At 36.0% G+C, this 21,389-nt stretch overlaps 1 protein-coding gene and 1 long non-coding RNA gene across 2 annotated transcripts; both read right to left on the bottom strand.

Annotated features, from left to right (window-relative positions):
- Positions 1-6,073: 6,073 nt before the first annotated feature.
- LOC108094531 (probable ATP-dependent RNA helicase ddx42) lies at positions 6,074-7,120 on the bottom strand. Its single transcript, XM_017195133.1, has 2 exons — positions 6,902-7,120; positions 6,074-6,844 (listed from the first exon to the last, which is right to left on the bottom strand). Exons 1-2 carry the CDS (start codon positions 7,106-7,108, stop codon positions 6,155-6,157), a joined length of 897 nt encoding a protein of 298 aa, XP_017050622.1. The 5' UTR covers positions 7,109-7,120; the 3' UTR covers positions 6,074-6,154.
- Positions 7,121-19,115: 11,995 nt separating this feature from the next.
- LOC108094537 lies at positions 19,116-19,562 on the bottom strand. The gene is made up of 2 exons (XR_001771556.1): positions 19,456-19,562; positions 19,116-19,398 (listed from the first exon to the last, which is right to left on the bottom strand). It is a non-coding gene; the product is annotated as an uncharacterized LOC108094537 (long non-coding RNA).
- Between the last annotated feature and the right edge of the window lie 1,827 nt (positions 19,563-21,389).

The raw sequence follows: 21,389 nt of genomic DNA, 5'->3' as shown, positions 1-21,389 counted from the left end.
AGTGTTTAAAAGAAAGATGCAGCCGAGCGAGGACAGCACCAGACCCCTGATAAACGATGTCTGAGGAAATAAAAATAAACGGGTGGAGGCCACCAATGAGGTCTTGCTGGTCCATTGTCCAGCATCTCAAAAGCATCAGGCTTTTGCCTATGGGTTTGCAATAATATAACTTGTTCTATTTGGGCTTTAAATAACTTTTCTGTGTATTTGTTTTTTATATTTATTTATATTTTTTGAATAACTTAGACTATGCTTGTGATTTTTGAGAAAACCAAGAATCTTTCTTTGTTGCTTATGTTTTATGTGTCTTTATATTTTTCATAACATAGAGCTTTATCTTAACAATAAGTGTTTAGAGGAAGTATTTATTTTTTGTGTTCACAAGTCTATAAGTTCTATTCTTTAAATATGCATTGTTTTTGGAGAGTATTTAGTTTTCGCACTTAAGTATCTGTTTTTAGCCATTTTCCTCTACTAACGATCTTTTGCTAACCAACCATTTCGCCACCTCCCTTTCCTATTTCTCGGTGGAAATATGCAAAAGTGCCAAGACGCTCAGTTTTGAAAGTTTGACGCCACTTACTGGGTCTCTGGTCTGGTCAGAAATTTGACTTTGCGGTGCAGTTGAAGTTTTGGTTGATGGCTGAACTTCTGCGCTTAGCGGGAAAAACAAATAAAGTATGACGGACTCCCGCAATGGGGGTCTTATCCTTCTCCTGTTCCGTAATGAGAGGGTTCCTGTGGGGATGTGGGTTCAGTGCCAGTGGTACCAGAAGGGGCTCCTAACTGACCGTCGAAATAACGAAACGGACAAATCCGCAAGTAATCCAATGCGAACTGTTCGAACATTTGGCTAAAACGATAAGCAGAAGGAAGGGAGGGAGGAATTGGTAAGGTATGAAGGTAAAAGGGAGGCCCGCAGGCTACCCAAAATACCAGAAAAATGTTTTCCACCTCAAACGAAGCAACGGATGGGAAGTGAAAAATCAAATGAAAAACTTTCTTGCAGTCAGGTGAAATGGCAGAGCTGCTGCTGCTGCTGCTGCATTTGAACTTTTAGCCTTTTGGTTGTGCGAGTTGGTTGAGTTTTCTGCTGAAATGGCGTAAAAACCCAAGCTGAAGGAAGAGCAAGTAAGAAAGAAAAAAGAAGAGAACAGTGCCGGTTGAAGCCAGAAAAGACGGGGCGAACATTCCTTAGAGTTGAGTTTTTAGAAATGGGTTTCCCATCTCCATCTCCATCTCCGCCATTCCAAATGCCGTAAAGCATCGACCTCCGAAAATTCCTTGGCGTATTTTGTGGACGGGGCTTCTTCGACTTGGGGGATTGGAAAGTTGTGGCGTGCAAACACATGCGTTAAATGGGCGGCCATTTTGAAGATGGGGGGCATGTTCATCAGACGAGGCTTTACTGTGTGCGCGGAGGTGGGGGTCAAACTTCCGCTGCAGCAGGCTAAACTTCCGGAGAGATTTTGCCGGCAACCCAAACAAAATGAATGTGCGAGCATTTACCTGCGAGGCAGCCAAGTCTTCAAGCCATTAAAATGCTTTTAATCAAATTAGTGCAAATATTAGCCGTGCACGGTATAGAGTTACAACGCAGGCCTTCCTCAACTGCATGGCCTTGTTGAAATCGTATGGAATTTCCCAGGGAAGGTCGAGATTTATTTTTTCTCATGGAGAAGGAGTACTTTAATCAGTCATTCGAATCAAGTTTACAATAAAACTCGACTACAGTCAAAGGCTCGGCCATTAGAAAGTCGCAAGTAATTGCATGAACTACTTTCTTGTTCAATTAATATACAAATGGTAACAAAAAATAAAGACTGAACCCCTGTCACAAACTAAAGATGTTTTTCATTTTACAAAGAAAGAGAAAAAAATAAAACAATCTGGGCAAAGCCATCAATCACTTAGTTATAAGCCCAAGACTTAATTATTTTAGATAAAACTTACAAAAATTTAAAAATAAAATTATTTTAAAAATAAATAATTTTGTAATTTAACTAAACTAACTTAGTAGACTAAAAATATTTCCTGCATGTTTTCGAATAGTTGCTTAGTTAACTTCTTTTAAAATTTTGTTGTGTGCTTACATTTTCTAAAGGTACATAACATAACATTTCCCAGCTTTAAACGTTTTTGGGACAAATTCCCCTTTTTGTAGGACATTTTCTGTTCGACTTCGAAATAGTCCTGAAAGCTCTGAGTACCGGAGTCCTTTTCAGAGAGCCTTTCTCTTGGTCACTCTCTCTCTCTCTCTCTCTCTCTTTGACGAAAAACTCCTGTAGCAGCACATTTCCCACTGACCTACAACGGCTTTTCCGCTAACAGTCCATGCCCAAAACACAAAGCCCGACTCTCGATTCCCGACTCGAAGTCGCGTCTGGATTCGAGGCGAGTTACATACTCCAGCAAATGTTGTGATAGGTTGCGGGCTGCTTTTGTGCTCTGGCCATGCAGGAGCACTTTGGGCCAAGTTGATGCGAAAGGGACCAAGTGGGTCGAGCTTCAGTCTGTTCTCAATGAGGTGGCTCCAAGTGATTGCATGAGAGAACGCCGAAATGTGATAGAAACTGAGATTTCCAAGCAAATACAATTGCTAGTTGTTTTGGTCATAACATACATATAGTTATGTGAACTTTAAAGAAACTTAAGTTGGATGCGGACTTTAGCTCGTTTAAAACTATGTAGACTCCATAAAAAATATACGCATCCAAATGTTAAAGAACACTTAAATGTGATTGGATTTTTCATTGTTAACTAATTTTGTTAACTAATATCTTTAATTTTACTAAACCGAGCTGAAGGTAAAATATATCTGGCTACGTTTATATCTTTACCACTAATCATGTTAATTTTTCACCCTACTCCATTCGAATTTACATACTCAAAGAAATTTGGGCATGCCTGATAAACATGAATACTTAATTCCCTTCTGTGTCACACAAGTCACATCTAAATAACTTTTATGCCAAGCCCAACCTGGACAGAAAATAATTCAAACGACTAGGGAAAAAGTGAAAAGCTCATTAAACACTTGCTAAATCACACTTATGCCCCATTAGAGCACTAAATAAGCGAAAAATGGTGCAAAAAACCGAGAATAGAGGTGACAGCAGGGGGCACTGCCCACCCGGAGACCCAAGGACCGGGACTCGGACCCGCACTCGGACCAGGACCCGCAATCCCAAACCCCGAATCCCGATCCCAGGGCGACCAGACTAGACCCGAACTTTGAACCCAACAAATAACCCGCGGCGCGGCAACTCTGCCAGATGGAAATGAGGCGAACGAGCGATGGGGAGTATGGGTTTAATGCCAAGGCTGACAAACTAACTCGGCTACTTTAACCCCTGCTGACCAATAAAGCCGCTTGTGTGATGTACCATACAGCAACAATGGAAAAGTTTATCCAGCAACACATGTTCCGACCGAAACAGGGAAACACCAACCAAATCCACTGGCAGGAGCTGAAATAAAATTAAGCACATTAAAAAATGCTTCACAAATTTACAAATCTCTGGGAGAGATAAAATGGTCGATTAAGGGGGAATGGACGGAAAGTGGAGTATATAGACCAGAAAAAGGTCAGCGACGGCAAAATGGTTTTTTTTTTTTTTTTTTTTTGTGAAAAATGAGGCGGTACAAAGGTTTACGAACTGCTCCCAAACTCATTTTCAGATGCACATATTTGATAAGCCAGGCCATCCGAATTCGAGTTAAATCTGCACTGTTACGATCTCATTACTCTAGAACTTTAGGTTTATTTTCCCGACATACTGCTAATAGTTTTGGCCTCAACAACCGAGGGCTTACCACACAAGCATACGACTATATAGGTCGGTATGTATATACAAGCAACTTAATTAAAGACTTCATTAACTTTTGCCTTTGTTGGGACTGTTACAGCTGTGCTAGAAATATTAGGTAATGCTTGCAGTTTAAAAGCAGTATAAAAGAAATTATTGTTTTCTTCAACGTGTTTTCTAGCTTTATAAAATAAAGATATAGATTATACTAAAGTAGAAAACAAAAATATTTAGATTCAAGTAAGTAATTTAATTATTCATTTTAAAAAGTATTTAGTTAACTTAGTTTAGTATTAAAATGCTGGCTAATAACTTACGATTTAAGCATTTTCAGCTGAAAATTTAAGATAAAATGTCAACCAGTGAAATAAATCGGCTTCCAAAAGGGAGGCCCTAACCGCCAATCACTCAAGATCCCAGCAAAAATAAAATCACTTCCTCCGCACCGGAAAAACTCGCGGGAAAACCGGGAATCGTATTGCCTACCCACATCAACCGAAATCAGCCCTTCATCCTCCCCCGTGCACACAAATTATGCGTAATAATTTTATTTGCATGTTTTATTTAATTTTTCATGCCACTCTGATTACGAAATTGAATTGGCAGCTTAGTTTTATGCGCGCAGCTACTTGAGGGGAGGAAATCTGTCCATGGCCAGGTGGGTGGCTCTTCCCCCAAAGAACTCCCCCTCTGTTGTCATACAATTAGCAAGGTCGGATGGATGTAGCCACCCAACTCCAAACAGAATCCAGCAACTTTCTAATGATGTTCGTCCGAAATTTCTCTCTGGTCTCATCTTCAGTTTCATTTGCTTTGACGTCGACATCGTTTCATTTTACTGATTTTCTTTGCTGCTTTTGCTTTTGTTCCTGCTGTTGCTGCTGCTACTGCTGATTTTGTTGTTTTTTGCCTTTCTTCAGTCACCCGAAATTTCATGCTGAATCATTACCAAGGAGAAATCCGTAGGCGGAGAAGGAGGTGGCGTCCTCCTGGCTGGGAACTTAAATGCGCTTAAAATTAAATCTGATTTCATGAATATTGATTGATTGCTTTTACCTTGAATGAAAATCCGCTTCCGTGCTACTTTTTTTTTCTTGCCTCCTTTTTTTGTGTCTCCTCTTACCTGGCCGCACATCCTGTTCCTGTTCGGCTTCTATCTTGGTTTTGTTCGGCCTGAATATCCCCATTCCCGATTTCTCTCCTTTTTTCGGTAAGTTAAATTAATGAGCTTGAGTTGATGCTTCGCAGCACCTATACCTTTATTCGCGGCATTATGTAAAATATTTTAACCAAAAAAAGTTTTTTTTTAGAAAACAATTTTAACAGCTTGAACATTTTAGGTTAAAATAGATTTGTTTGTTAAAGTTCCCAAAAATAATATTATTAATTAAATTTAATCAGACTTTAGAAAAAAGCCTTAAAAGGAAATTACTTTAATATCTGTTAAATATTTAAATAGGGATTTTAAAGGGCTTGGAAATGATTCTCCCTTTAGTTTTGGCGATTTTTCCAATCAGCCGCAGACAGTCGAAGGGCTAAAAAAATGAAGACAACTTGTAACCAAAATACGGAGAAAACCAAAACAACGACGGAAACGAATTTCCTGTTGAAAAACAATAATAAAAACAAAGGAAGGACGAACCACAAACAGACAGAGAAACACATGCAAACAAGCTTAGAATGAGGCAGAGAAAGACTGAGAAAGAGAAATGACAAATTCTTGTTGAAGGGAAACAGCTGGAAAACGCACTCGGAAGGTCCTTTTATTTTCTTTCCCCTATTTTCGTTTTTTCCTTTTTATATTAAAATTTGATTTCTTTTGCTTCCAGCAGCTGGCATAGGTTCGATGGATTGGGCGGAGGATGGGGGTAAAAAATATTTTAGTTGTCTGTGGAAATCAAATTTTCTTTTTTTTTTTTGTACAGTTTTTTTGTGCTTTTTTTTTGTTATGCCCCGATTTTCTTTTTGGCTGTCCTTGCGGCGACTTTGCAAGTGTGTTTGCTGCTGTCAGTTTCAGTTCCGCTTTTGGGGGATGCCAACTTTTGACTTCCTGTCAATGGTGACAGCTGCAGTGGTCTAGCTGCCCTTTTCCACGACACTCTCTCACTCTCTCTCTCTCTATCTCGCTCTTTCACTAAGCTCTAAACCTTTCTACCACTTTCTCCAACCAACTTAAAGATTAGGCGCGCTTTCTTAAGCTTTTTATAATTTCTGGCCAGCAAACCACACTAAGAAAACCAATCGTGATATTATTAATGGTAATATTATATTTTAAACATCGGAGTTTCACATTTATTCCCTTTTTAATAGGACGAAAAATGCTTTATAATTAAATATATACCCGGTTATTGAAGTAGATTATCCAATTGTGTATTTAAATTAATATTAAGGTTAGTTAATGATTTAGAACCGAGATTTTGATTCGTAAAAGTCTTTCCTGAATTATTAGGACTATAACTATTACTTGTAGAAGGCTTTACAGTTGAATGAGTTTTTCCCATATTGTAATTTGCACCACTGCCACCATATTTAAGATTTTGTTGATGAATAAGACCAGAATTTCCGTGATTGTACGTATTTTGGATATATGCCGTACCAGAGTTTCCTGTGCTAGTTTTTCCAGCATTATTGCGATTGTGAGAGTGGCCATTGTGAAGGTAGCTATTAATCAAAGATGTTTGTCCAGAAGTATTTGCTATATTAGTTGTTTTTCCATTTTTATTGTTGAGGGTCTGACTATGTGTCGTAAAAATTGTTCTATCTGGAGTATTTGGAGTCTGACTGTTTTGTATAAATGTTTTTCCTCCTGTATTATAATAAGTCTGACTATTTGTTGTAGTTGTTTTTCCACCTGTATTGTAGGTAGTCTGACTATTTGTTGTAGATGTTTTTCCTCCTGTATTATATGGAGTCTGACTGTTTATTAATGATGTTTTCCCGTCAGTATTATTCGGTGGCTCATTGGTGTTGGCACTTTGATCGTATGGACCTGAAACATATTTTCCATCACTACTGTATCGCTTTCCAAACACGATCTGCAAAAATGTATAAGACATTCAAATATATTTTTTCATAATATATTATTTACTCACTTTGTTCATATCGCAGCATGACTCGAATGAAAAACACTGTTCGTTGTAATAGGCGGCGGGATTCGTTTTTGTGATGTGAAGATTTGAACAATATTGTGAAGGTACACATGCGTATATTTTGTTTGGTCCACAATATGCTCCAGCGTGGACGTTATAAAATAAAACACAGCTCACAAGAATAAATTCCAAAGACCGATGAAGTGACATGGTGTTCTGGAATGAACAAAGCTTTGACTGAATGCATTGAGTAGTCAAATGACTGCTTTATACTGCTTATAGCGTTATCTTTTCTGGGAAGAGAGTGTAAAGGGTCTTATCGCTTCCCTTCCAAACAAATAGAGAGTGCATTAATGATATTTATGTTCTTAATCTATACTCAATAAAATTTTTTTGAAAATTCTTATCTTAAATACAATTAAATTTAGCATTTTAATCAGAATTAAATAAAAAAAACCATTCGTCATCAGAAATTTCCGCAAATAAAATAATAGATAATGCTATAGTTAAACTTACTAGTACAAATTAAAGTACAGCCAAGAGAAAGTGTAGAAAAGAAATGCCATACCTTTACCCTTTTATTTCTTTTTTTGCGACCCACAAACTCGTCCTTTATAAGGAACCTTCGTTAACCCAGATTGTACGGCAAGTGCGTTTTCCATGGAGAACGCATTGAAAGCGAGAGTTTGAAGTGTGGGTTAGTTGAAAATGGAATGGAACCGAACTGAATGAAATCCCAAGGAAAGAGCAGTGCACACTGGTCACAAAAGTGTGGATAACCTGGTGATGCACTTGACTGCTGCGTTTCGTATTGTTAGTAGGCAAGAGGGAATATCCAAGGACGATTTTAACTTGAAATCGAATAAGGACCAAACATAAGTCTATTATTAATGTTATGTCGCATAAAACAAGTCAAGTTGTTTAGCCTCAAAAATTTTCTAAAGCTTACATATCCAAATTATGTATGTATGTATAAAAGCATTGAATGTGTTTAGACACTAAAAATTTGTTTTCAAGTTTCACTCGATTTTTTGTTTTCATTCTTATTTGTGCTAAGCGAAAACCCAATTTCCGTGTAAGTTGAAAAACAAACAAGTCTCTATCGTCTGTCAATTTTTAACGTTCTGCCAGACTTAGTCCAAAAAAGATAGTTCCTCTGTCTCCCTCATACTTTCTCGATGAAGCAAAAGTAAATTTCCACTTGTAGTCAATAATCAACTAAGCATAAAATGGTATTTGAACTATTGATGCAGCAAAAATGTGCTGCTTCTCTTCCTGACTGCCAGAGCAGAATTATGTGGAAAGAAAATGGGAATCCGCTTTAACTTGAGCATGGACCCAGCCAAAGTCCGGAGAATCAAAAACTTTGTGTTTTATTTTATGTGTGTTTTACTTTTGCTCTATGTGAAGCTCATAGGACACTCTAAAAAAATAAACACTCAGTGATTTACCTATTGTCTCTTGATTTAATGTTTTTTTTCCTCAAAAAAGTAAACGCGAATACACATTTTCTTCACGAACTCCCAAACGAACTATCAAAAATTACGCAAACAAATATTTTGAAACTCAATTTAAAAAGGTTTTTTGAAAAATTTGGTTGCAATTAAAGATTTACAAAACGAATCGTTTTTTTTTAAATTAAACTCATGGGTATTTCATTGTTTATATATGAAAATGTTTTTAAATTTATTTTTTGAGTGTACGTATACTTGAAATTCTGCACATGCCCGCACTCAATTGAAGTAAAATTATTTTCCCGGCAAATTTTTATTTGTTACGCACAGGTGTAGCTAAAAATAATCGTCCAAGCTGATGGCCAAAGTATTCTGGCCAGAGAAAGTGGTAAGTCGAATGGGAAAGTGGAAACGCTGACCTGTAGGCAAAAGATTTCTAGCTAATTTGCGGCAATAACATCAAAGCTGCTTTTTTTTACCCTTTTTCCTTCCCTTTTAAAATTGGCCTTTTATGACCTTTTTTTTGGTTGTGCGGCCATCGAGTTGATGGTGTGGTGTGCACATCCGTTGGTTAAATGTTGCGTTACACATTTTTCGGCCTCTTGGGAGCTTGAAAATGATTTTATTTGGAGAAGGCAAAAAAGAACAACATTATAGGTTAAACACATGGTTTTTATTTAATTTGTCAATATTTATTAATATTTATTTTTAGAATGAAAAAGACTTAATGGGTTGCAATGCACTATGCATTTGTTTACGATTTCAACATTAATAGATAAAGTTATAAAAAGTGTATATTGTCATACTTGGAAACTACGCAATCTCTTCACCTTATTAAAAAACATCAAAATTAAAAAATTCTGTTTCGAAATATATTTCCGAATTCGCATTCCTCCTTTGTATTGAAAGAGTTTCGGGGGTTTCCGCAGTCGAGATAGTGGCTATTAATGCACTTTCCTTTTTCTCGACTATAAATCCATTTGGACAAAAAGGCATGGCACGGTCTTGAAAACGCTGTAAAAAATGATTAGGATAACACTTAAGAATCTTATTGTAACATAAAGTATATAAAATTATGTAAATATTTGCACCGAAACATTTTCATTCATACTTTTTCCTAGAATTTGTTTTAATGTAGGTACTTACTCGGATCATACTGGGCTAGACTAATTCCCAACAGGCAGCACAGAGAAGCGATAATAAGAAAATATTTCATACTGAATATTTGCCGATGCGTTATAAACTAAGTACGTAGTCAAACTGAGAAACAATCGGAGATGATGCCTGCTTTATATAGAGCATAAAGTTTACGCTTATCAAACACCGGATTTCCAGAAGAAATAAATAATCTATATTATTTTCCTAATTAAAATCCATATAAATAAAAAAAAACATAAATGTGAATATATCCTCATATTTTCTTTGCCATTTTATGTATTTGTAAAGAAAATTTTGAGTTCATTATTAAAGACATTATTTTATATTTATTAAAATAAAATAAAAAATCTTTTTGACCTTCTTTTTTTGTGCCGTATGTGTCAGGCTTATTATTTGCATTTGTCTGCAAAGTTAAACCCCACCATCGGATTGTTTTCAACTTCAATTACTTGTTTTAAACTTTTTACCGACTTTTTGTGCTCTTTTTCTGCGATGCTGTTTTTACCTTGGGAGAGTGTCGGCAGCATGCATCTGGTCATTAATTTCTTAATACCTTATTTTTAAAAATTGTACAAATTATAGAAAGTTTATTCCGAAAATATTTTTGTAACAAATTTGAAATAGAATAAATATAAATAAAAATTTGTATATGTATATTCTTTATTGTCTTAATCTTTATGGAAATAAGTTGGCTTCATTCTCTGAGTTTTTAAATGGGTGACAACAAGAATTTGAGACACCGCAATATGGCGCCTGGTTAAAGGGCAAATGCATATACTCTTTTTTGTTTTATTGTTACTCAATTTTTTTCTTTAAGTTTGACATGTGACAAGACTTTCCCGTCGAGATTGCCGAGATTTTAAAAACATTTCGACAGTCTGGCATCAAATTGCTCATTAATTGAATGTAAAATGGACAGCCAAAAAAAATGTCGACACAATAAAAGCGGAAAAGGGCGAAGGATCATCATGCCAATAGCATACAGAATTGCGAGCCGATATAAAATACGAAATGCAATGAAATGTAATGGAAATGCAATAAAAACAAAAACTATTTCGATTTGCATGGCACATCTAAATAACTACATCTGTACATATCAGGTTGTATAACTCCATGGCTATGTGCTATCGAACTCTGTGTGATTCATTAGTGGGTTCAACGGGCCGTAAAATTGAATTATGTTTTCGTTTTTTGATGATTTCATTTCGTTTTAGCCGTTTCAAAATTTTCATTTACCTATTTTCACTTAGGCACCCAGCGAAAAGTTTCGTGTAATTAGAAACTCGATTTTCGATTTAATTAACGAAAACATCGCTTTTAGCTGACCCGAAAGTGGGGATTAACCTTATATAAAAAATGTTTAATATTTTTAACTATTTTATTTGACTTATTTACTCTAATACCGGCATTAGATTTGAACTTATTTTCAATGTTTTAGAACCGAACTTACCTACATAGAAACAATTGGTCGAGCAGCTGCGACTGCTAAGTCTATAAATCTAGCTAAACACATTACTCACCAATTGGTTAGCCGCTGACCAACAAATAACAGCGAAGACAGTATTTATACCAGGCCAGGCTAATGATACCCCAGAGAGAGAGAGAGTTAGACATTTACCCCGGACCACCAGTACCATTGCGAAGGTAAGCTTAAAGCCCCTAGTTGTGTCCATGAAAACATTTTTGTTTACTTCTCTGTCGATGGCAACAGGAAGCCAAACGGTGCAGCAATCTTCGTGCTCGCCAAAGGAACAGCTCGAATAGACCGGTCTCGATTCAATTGGGTTCCGGTCGGACGCAGATACAGATACAGATGCGGACACAGAGCCAAAGCTAAAGCCAGATCCAGATCCCGGGCGAAACTCGTTTGCAGCGGGAGCGATTTAGGGGATTTTCACGTTAAGCGTTGCCTGTCAGCGATTGGCAAGCGGCTTACAGGTGGTCCACCTCGCCCTTGGTTGGACTTCTTTCTGGCCTGGTTTATGGGCTTAGCCGGGAAATGACCGTAACTAAATGAATGCCGAACAAGAAAGAAATATCGGAGTAATTGATATATGCACACGATTTTATTTACATTACTTTTTTAAACTTAAAAGGAATTTTTTTTTTTTATCCTTTTTCAAAACCTTAAATTCTATTGACACCCCATCTAGTACTTCTCTTTAACTGGTCTCCACGTTTTATTTAAACCCCCCACAAACAATCAACTAAAAACCGGCTTAAAGGGTTTATCAACACAAACTCATCTCCGTTTCAGTTTATTCGAAATATTGAATACAGCCGCCTCGAGGGCGCAAAATGTCAATCAATTCTGTCGTTAAAAATGAACAGGCCAGAATGGCAGAAAAATGATATACAATCTATTATATACTGCGAAAAGTCGAACAAAATGCCAACTGACCTTCAGTCGAAAGTTAACCCTTACGCAAATTTGCATATAAAGAGGGAGTCGTGGAGTGGGACCAGGCTGTTAAAAGACGCTTTATGTTGTCAAGAAAATGTGAGAAGGAGGATGCTTTATCCCGATTGTCATCTGGTGGCCATCGACTTGGGTGAGGTGGGTGTTTGCATATGGGGACTACACACATTTATCAACCATTATCTGTTCTCACCCGTCTCCTTTTTATTTTCTTTATTTATATTTATTTTTTCCTTTTGCGGCTGCCGGGGAGATAACAGCTGCACTCAATTTGCATAACACACGCTTTGGGTGAAAAAAAAGTGTGAAAGCGAAAATTTTCAAATTTATACACTCGAATGTGGGATGAATTCTGTGCGGGTATATACAAAGCAATATAAATTATGAAACTTTTTTGGAATCAGTTTGTAAAGTTGTCACAGGTTATCTGTGAATCGGATATTTATTCTTTGTCAAACTCTGGCCTCGTCCACATTTTGTTATATTATGAAGACTTGAATGTGATGAAGTTGATTTATATAAAGTTTGGGAAATTGTTATTTTTTGGAAAAAGGTGAAAAGTTGGTAATGGAAAATTAATAATATTAGGTTTCCATTTTCTTGCACAAATTTTGAATTTGAAATAGTATTACTTTATATATTGTGCTAAAAAGCAAACTCTGTCCTCTTTTTTCATAGAAGTAATAAATATTTATAGCAAATATTTTTTAATGGTTCTCTTATTTGTTTTCTGGGAAAACTTATTTTATAACATTTGGGTAAATCAACGATAATTTTTGGTATACTCTTATTGGTTTTCGGTTCTTCTGTCCTGGTTTCCATGTAAGTAAAGTTTGTAAGCTGTATCTTGTACCAGTTTTATCGGTTTCTATGAGACTTTCTTGTTGACATGAAAGTTTTCCGTTTTCTGGATTGAAAGACTTCCCCTCCTTTTTTTCCTCTGCTGTAAGCTCCTGTTTGTTGTGGATTTATACACCACGAATTTGTTGCGGCTACAAATTACAAATTGATTATACGTTCAACAAATGTGTTAATGTGGCATTGTTGGCAAACTTTTCTGGCCGTGCAGTCGAAGGACATGGGGGGATGAAGGATGAAACTCTCCACTGACCACAATATATTACAACATACATACACACATATAAACACCAGAGAGTGATATGTCTGTAGGAGGAAAAAGTTTTGTCGGGTTTTGGCCAGTTGCAAGTTTTTCAAAACACTGGAAACTCAAATACACACATAGTTACAAAACATCGCACACATAGATAATTCGCTGACAAGCGCCAAACTTTTTCCCTGCTTCCACAATTTATTACAACCGAAGCCGAAGGTCAAAGTTGTTAAATTTTAAGTTGCTTTTTCAGATTTGTTGATGGTCCGTGATCGCGGAAAAAATATATATAGTTGATTACATTTGCAAAATGTATACGCTTTGTATTTATAAATATTAAATGTGTTCTGGTTGGATTGCCCTTTGACTGATATAATGAATAATTCGATCCGTGGTATGCGTCAGCGAATTCGTTAGTATTGTTTAATCCTTTTGTGTGTTTAACGAACACCAATAATTCAGTTCAACTTTTGAAAGTACCTAATATGGTTTCAAATATTTTTAATGGTATGTTTACCTTCAAATTGTTAATTAAATTTAAACAAGGCTTTTCGTGTAACTGAATTCCTTCCAACTTCTGCTGTAATAACCTAAAGTCACAGTTGGTGAGTAGGCAAAGGTAACTAACTTGGTGCGTCTCCCTACTGCAATCGTCTCTGCTTAACCGCAAAATGCAACCGCAGGAACAACAAGACACAGAACTGGATGTTAAAGTAGGTAAGCTAAGCCAACTAAATCATGGCAACACCTCATTGAGCCTTAACCACCATGACCTCGCCCTGGGCAATGTAGCACGAACCATTAACGCACCGCATTTGGTTGCGGTGTTTTAGGACCCCGAAGAACGGAGACGGCACAACGGAAGCCACTTAAAAATTTAATATGTAACGGGCCGATTGCTTTGGCATTAAACCAAACAGGACTAAGGGACAGAGTCTGCAAATAAGCTTCGCACACAAGAAATAAAAAACCCTTAACGAGCATACAAAGCATAAACATGAGAGCCAGTCAGGAAGCAGCCGTTAAAAAAGTAGGAACACTTCTTTTGAGTAGCTCAACCGAAAGATACCATTTAAAAAGTAAAAAAGTTGTTCTTATTTAAAATATAATAACAAAGATCAAAACATATTCGTAATAAAAACTTAAAGATAAAGCTTAATAACAAAAGTATTTTGTTAATGTTTTCTGCAGCATATATTTTCTTTGACTTCTTTAAGAAAAAAAGCAAAAGAAACAAGTATTAGCTGCTTCTCCTTTTTTAATCCGAAAGAGGCCAATGATATAACCTTATATCTTTCACTTCAACATTACGAGGTACACAAAGAAGGACTGTGGAAAAAGAGTACAAAAAATGCACAAAGCATTTGGCTTGCAGCTTACTTGACTTGAGCAAGTCAAGTTGATGGCGACACTGCGTCCCTGCTATAGAAATTTATTTCGCCTTACTTATTTTTCAACCAAAAATGCAGACGCCAAAAGTCGTCGGCAGTCTGCTCCTTTTCCTCCGCTGAACTCTATGATGGATGCTTGGCATTTTGGATTTTGTCAGTGTCTTCGGCATCAGCTTCAAAATTGTTCCCAAACGACGACGACGACAAATAAGCCAGGCAACATTTTAACAAATTAGTTTTCCCAGATAAGCAGGAAGCTGTCGAGGGAACTTTTCTCTCAGTCCAGATTGATCTGAAGCTTTGGTGAGCATTTTTTCCAATTGCTAAATATGGTATATCTAAACGTTTTTGACTTGCAGCTTTTAGTTTGATAAATAATGACAGAAAATATTTTCTTGTGGTCTCGTAAATTTTGAAATAATAAAACAATTTTATCAATACTTTTATCATTTTTGTGCAAGCTAAAACACTTTGAAATATATGAATTTGGCTTAAATTTATGTTCTTTTTTTTAGTCTATAGCATTTAAACTTCAATGAAACCTAACTAAGCGTAATTTTAGACTAATTAAGCTGCACACAGTCAAGAACAATTAGAAAATAGACTGTGGGATTTTAAAGATTAAACAAATTCATTCATTGAAATGAAAATGAATCTAAAAAAGCTTTTTGGAAGAATAAGAAAATCTACATAATGCACTGAACAATGACCTCATTTATATGCCTAAGTATTGTACAGTATAGAATAATTCCGTGTAATTGAAATACTTATGCAACAATCCAAGCTTATACTAAGAATTGATAAGAGTTATTTCTTTTAAGTACTGGGAAGCCCGAAGGTTCTAGAGAATTAAATCATTATAGTTTTAATTACTATAAATCAATAATTTTGTGAAAAAAATATTATTTATTTATAATGTTTTATAAATGCAGTAGAGCCATTTTAAATCATTTATTTAAGCAGTTTTGAAGTCATGGGTGGGCATTTACTTCTCCACCCCTTTTCCTGAGATCCACGTTCTTTTGTTAATGTTTTCCATCTCTTTTTACATCGCTTTTCACGACGACAGGAAAAAAGTGACACTCAACTTTGCCATGTGAAGCAAATAAATCATCGTAAGTTTTCCGCCGGTGTAAAGGGCATCGCACCGCCTTCTCTTCGGGTCTGCTCTCAAGTTAATTCAATTTAAAGAAAAGGAAAAAACTTTATCGTGCAGTTTCTCCTTCCTCTTTGTAAGATTTTTTTTCCCGGATTTTACTGTGAAGGTTTCGCTTTGTCGCTTCATTTTGCGCAAAGTTTGCAGTTCCACAAAAGTTGACACGTCATCAACACAAAGAAGTTGTTGTCCCACCCACATTCGCTGTCCTCATTTCAAAAGGACCATCTGCAGGCTCACCTTCTCGCAAAAGTCACCTCAGAAAGACCTATTGAAAATGAACCGCAGAAAACGGACAGTCATATGATGAATAATATAAAGAGGAGACTGTGGAAGTTAAAGAACCTTCAGATACCTACTAATATGTCTAAGTTCCCCAACATACACATACGTACAAACAATAACTCGGCCTATTACCTATTTGTTTAACATATATTATAATTTAAAATGAAAAGAATTTATAATTCTACAAGCTAATGCAATATACCCTTTCACTTCTCAAATACCTCGTGCCAAAGGGACAATTTACAAGGACAAAACGCTATTGGGTAAACTTGAGCTTGAAATTTGTGCTACGTCTTTATGGTTTTTGTTCCCCCAACAGCGTTGTACTATTATAAATCCACAATCCAACAATTTGTTGTGGCTCTTTGGAGCTTTTTGTATTGTTTTTCCCCAGCATGCATGCCGCCCAAGCGCCCGCTCACTCACTCTCGATTGATGCGAAAGTTATATGAAAAGTTTTGATTTGTTTTAGTAAATTTATTTCACAATGGAAATTCCTTCCTGCCCGGCTCCACTTTGCTCGAGAAGCCGGAAAACGAACTCTTCAAATTAACTGAATTTCGAAGCCAGTTCTTTTTTTTATTTGTGTCAATATCTCGTTCGCACAGTTTTCATTTTACAGTTTATTGTTTTGGGGCTTGTGCTGTATTTCTTATTTTTTTACTCCCCATTGTTGAGCGAAAAACCGTTTAAAGCTTTTCTATTTAGCCCGTTCCCCTCATGAATTTCCCGGTTATATCTCTCTCCTTCAAGTTCACTCACAAGTTTTCCGTTATAAACTTGAGTTATAATTGAAAATATTGCTGTGAGTGTCTGGGTTTTCCCCGGATTTTCCATCCGTGCCCGGTAACGTCTTCATATTCTTACTTTTGTTGATTTTAGACGGGGTTCGGGCTCACTCGAGGAGCAGCTGTGTTTTGGTTTTAATTAAATTTTCCTGTCCACAAAAGTTTAAATAGGTAACATGTTGAGAAATGAGTGTGTAAACAGAAATCATTTGTTTACGTAAAAGTTGCTCGAGCACCACAACGCAGAACAATAGGAAATAGAAAGTATAGATTTGACAAACCGCCTGGGACAGCAAAAGCACAAGGATCTGGGTTAAATAAGGTGTGAAGGAAATTAATCGCTTGGGCTGAGAATACTTTACTTAAAGAAAAAACTTGGTTAGTATCTGAAAAGTATATAGTAACACTTGATATAAAAATGCTTTTACCTCATAGCTCAATGAACTAATGTAATTACACAAATAAATACTTATGTGATTATGAAATTAAAGCCAACACAATTATTTGTTAATTAATGACACGTGTAAGGTTCAAATTGTTTTCTGTTCTTGAAGTGAAGACAAATCGTACTGAGGAAATATATGGCTTCTTAATTGTATACAATTTTTGCACAAGGTAATTAAAAAATTATGTGTTTATTTATTTTTGTTTTCACAGTTTTAGGTACTTGTGTGGTATTAATGCACAGATTATTATTATTCTGGAAGGGATTTGTTGAAAGAAGCGCTTAAATAAACAAGATGTAATTTATGATAAAGTTTGAGTTTTGCATTTACTTCGATAAACTGATGCCAAGAAATTTCAAACAAAATCATTTTAACGTCAAACAAATGCACTTTACTACCACTCAAAACTGTTTCGTAGGTGAATGCATTTTAGTTGCCTGAAGTGAAGTGGAGAAATTCGATTCACCTTAATTAACATTGATTGAAATTTCAATTTGGCAATCGCCATTCACTCAAGAAGGCCTTTCTTTGACGTTGCCTTGCAAGCCATTTAATTAAGAATAAGGCATTTTTGAACATTTTAGGCCATGACTTCCATCGCCCTCGTTTCCCCTTTTTGACCCGGCCAATATCGTTTTAATAAAACTGCAGCCAGACAAACTTGCAACAAAGAAATCTTCCTCAACTGGGAAAGTAACTAAAAACCCAGCCAAAACTAAACTAAATGCAGACATAAATATTTTATGCTTAAAGCAAGAAACTTTTGCAATTTGACTGCTACTGCTCCACAGCAACTGCTGCTGATGTTGCTCCTGCTGTTGAAGTTGTTGCAGTTGAAGTTGCCAAAAACCCCGACATACAACCGGGCAAACAATGTGGCAACCGGCTTAGCTGTTCTGACCCTTTTGCCCCCCTTGCAACGTCTTTTTTCTGCAACTCGGGATTGGGCAAAATCTAAACATAAGTTAGCATTTAAGTTGGCGCAGGGCGCAAAAGCATAAAACACGCACAATTACACACATGCAGAAAACCGCAACTACACTTTTAAAATAGTCTAGTTTGAATAATTTTGTCTAGGAATAGATGCATAAAAGGATGATATAAGCAAGCTTAAAGTTGGTGGAAGAATGCTGCTATATATGTATATTTTAAAAATAAATATCATAATCAATATTAAAAAAAATTGTATTATTTTCCTGTATTTTTGTTTCAAGTGCGTTGGAGAAATTGGGAGCTCTCCGGGATATTCCCGAAGCTCTTTCTGAAGTTGTTAGTTGTGGCATTTAGACACCACAGGTACACACAAAACAATTTTGCTTTGGGCGAGTCAATTAAAACTTTGCTTTTTGCTTGAGGTGGAGCTTTACTGAGTAAAAAATTGAATATTAGCAGACAAACGTCTAGAGATTCCTAATTGTATATATTCCTATCTTGATTTGCTAGTCTCGTGTATAGTAATGAACATCTTTATGGCCTGGTATTACAAATATATTTATATCAAATTATAATTACATTTTTTATATATTCTTTCTGATGCGGCGAACGGTTGTCAAAAATATTTCCAGCTAGAGTGTTTACATCGCAGGACGGTAGTTTAGTAGGCGCTAAGGTTGGAAGCGGTGGTCCCCTGTGCTGTTTGCAAAGAAAAAAAATATTTTTTAGCTTTAAAACATTTAAGAATAATTTATTTTTTTTCACTTACAGGTTTGTAGTAAAAGGAATTGGCGTTGCTGAGGCCGAAAATAGCGCAGCAGAGAAGTAGAATTGCAAAAGCAAGCTTTACCGACATTGTTGATCAAACAAGAGAGACTTTGTAATTCTGTGATATTGGCATCTGTTGGATTCCTTTTATACTTTTGAAATGTGTGTGCTTGTGAGCCTTATCACCAGAAATGGTATACTTAGTATATTAAGATTTCCATACAATGAATGATTAAATACTTAGTATAAGATAATGCAACTTCTTATAAACCTTTCAAGTTGTATTCTGGGAATCAAATGACGGGTGATTCAGAGTTTAAACATTTATTTATAGCAGAACTTCGACTATCGTGATTACTGAACATATATAGACGATTGAGAAATTCACAAATACATTATTTATTGTGCTTTATTTTTAGGAGTATTAGTTGGGCTAAATCTATCACGATTATTGCCGGCTAGGACATTTAAGGAGCATAGTCCACAGCCGGAACCACCTGGATTGCCACCAATGACTTCAAAGCCGCCAGAAAAGCCAAAGTTTGGTCCAGAATCTGGAGCCAAAATAGGTGGTTGCTGCATAGTCCTTCTCTGAAAAATTAAATTAGTTTAATATGCTTCAAGATATTTGTAATTATTTTTATTTACTAGATTGGAACCGCGATAGTTATAGGGCGGTTCAAAACCTCCGGCACTTCCAAAGCCCAGGAAGGCGCAGCAGAAAAGTATAACAGCAAAAGCAAGCTTAAGTGTCATTATTGATGTTCAACTCTGAATGATTCAGTAAGAAACAATCTACTCCGATTTATACCCCTCATATAAGTAGAATCGCAGGCCTTATCAGTTCTCGCGAAATCTTTTATGAAGTGAATAACAAGAACTGATAAAAGTATTTCTTTAAAATAATTTTTCATTCTTATGAAGAAGGTCAGTTCCTAATAATCAGAAGGTTACAAGATTTTTAGGGCAGATACAAAACGAATAAAGAACTTTTTTTTATAAATATAAATGCTATTTAAAAATAAAAGTTTATAAATGGGAACCCAAATTTTTTCCTGACATATATGTAATTACCAATTTATCTACTTAGCTTTGTTGTTTTAAGGGGTTTTAACATTCTATAACGAAAACAAAAGAAATGGAATGGAAGAAAGCCCAAAGGCAGAGAGAAAATTCATTACATTGACCCTGGAACGACGTGGCTTTGAATAAATTATAGCTCGCCAACTAATTAAAATTGCATGAACACGTCTCGAATGAAATTCAATGAAAACATTTGATTTCGATGCTGCGGAAAGTTCGCTTTATTCTAAGCGCTTCAACTTGTTGTTTTTGTCACTGGCCTAGGAACTTCACTTCGCCAACTTTTTCGACCTATTTGGGTAAATATTTGTTTTGTATATTTGGTGACGACTGGACTTAATTTAATTTGGAATTAAAGATAACAGTTCTTGGATACTATTTTCTATTTTTCTAGTATTTTTCTTGGATGATTCAGGTTGGAGCATTTTATTTCTAATACTGCTGAACTATATATAAGCTTGTGAAAATATACCCACAAACGGGCCCGCATTTAAGCCACCTGCCCACAGACAGCTGGCCAATCAATTTCAATGCCCGCAATTTGTCCCGGCATTGTCATAAATGGCACTAATGCTCCGAAACTAGGTCCTCTTAGAGATTGGCCCAACCCACAATCCACAGGCCCACGACCACCTGTCAATTATTTTAACAAGACGAAACGCATCAATGGACTGTGTTCCATGTGGTTTCAGACGGATTGGCCGACGGATTTATCCGCAGAAGGTTCACGAATCTCCCTGCATGAGAATATGTGTTTAATATGAATATATACTGATGTATTGGACACTGCGTGTCCTGGCCAAAAAAGCCATCAGCTAGCAAAGAAACTGGAAACAGAAGGGCGGTCCAAATCCCCTTTGCGTTGAAATGGCTTAATGTCACATTGTTTCATGCGGACTTGTCACGTCTTCTTTTTTTATACAAATCGCGACGGGTATATTGGTTTCGAATTTGTCAAAAGATGTATTCATGTTATTTATATTTTTTAAAATAATTTTTTATGTAACCCAAAATAATTTAACGTAGAAGAACAATTTATAAAAGAGTTTTCCAAACATTTGTTTTTGAAATAATCAATTTCATGACAGCCTTAAACAAAAAACTAATAATTTAAAATATATTTAGTAACTTAATAGCCATAACTATTCTAAGTTCTCTTAAATTAATTTTTTGTCTGTTGTGATAGTCAGTGATACACTTGCATATTGGACAGAGTTAATGCTCTAATTATAACTCTATTATATTAAAAAAGTAAATCCATATATGTTGATAAATGCATTCTAATACTCACTCTCTTTATTCGTGTTTATCTGATAAATAATAAAAAATAACGTAACTAATTAATCAAATTGTAAGTCATATTTGAGAAATTTCTTCCAATGTACTTTTGTACAACTGAACGAGGAGACAATGTCCATCAGTCAAATGTATATCGATTTCCCGCCGCCCTCGTGTTTCGCTGGCCAGAGTCGCAGCGTCCTGCTGGCATTAGTTTTTGC

This window comes from Drosophila ficusphila, unplaced genomic scaffold (genome assembly GCF_018152265.1).
Source record: "Drosophila ficusphila isolate 14025-0441.05 unplaced genomic scaffold, ASM1815226v1 contig_436, whole genome shotgun sequence".
In the NCBI taxonomy this organism is placed as follows: domain Eukaryota; kingdom Metazoa; phylum Arthropoda; class Insecta; order Diptera; family Drosophilidae; genus Drosophila; species Drosophila ficusphila.
This window is presented reverse-complemented; position numbering and strand designations above follow the sequence as displayed.

Coding starts and splice junctions, on each gene's coding strand:
- LOC108094531 (XM_017195133.1), bottom strand. CDS start 7,108: ATGTCACTTCATCGGTCTTTGGAATTTATTCTTGTGAGCTGTGTTTTA. Junction 6,845..6,901: donor CATGCTGCGATATGAACAAA/GTGAGTAAATAA, acceptor ACATTTTTGCAG/ATCGTGTTTGGAAAGCGATA.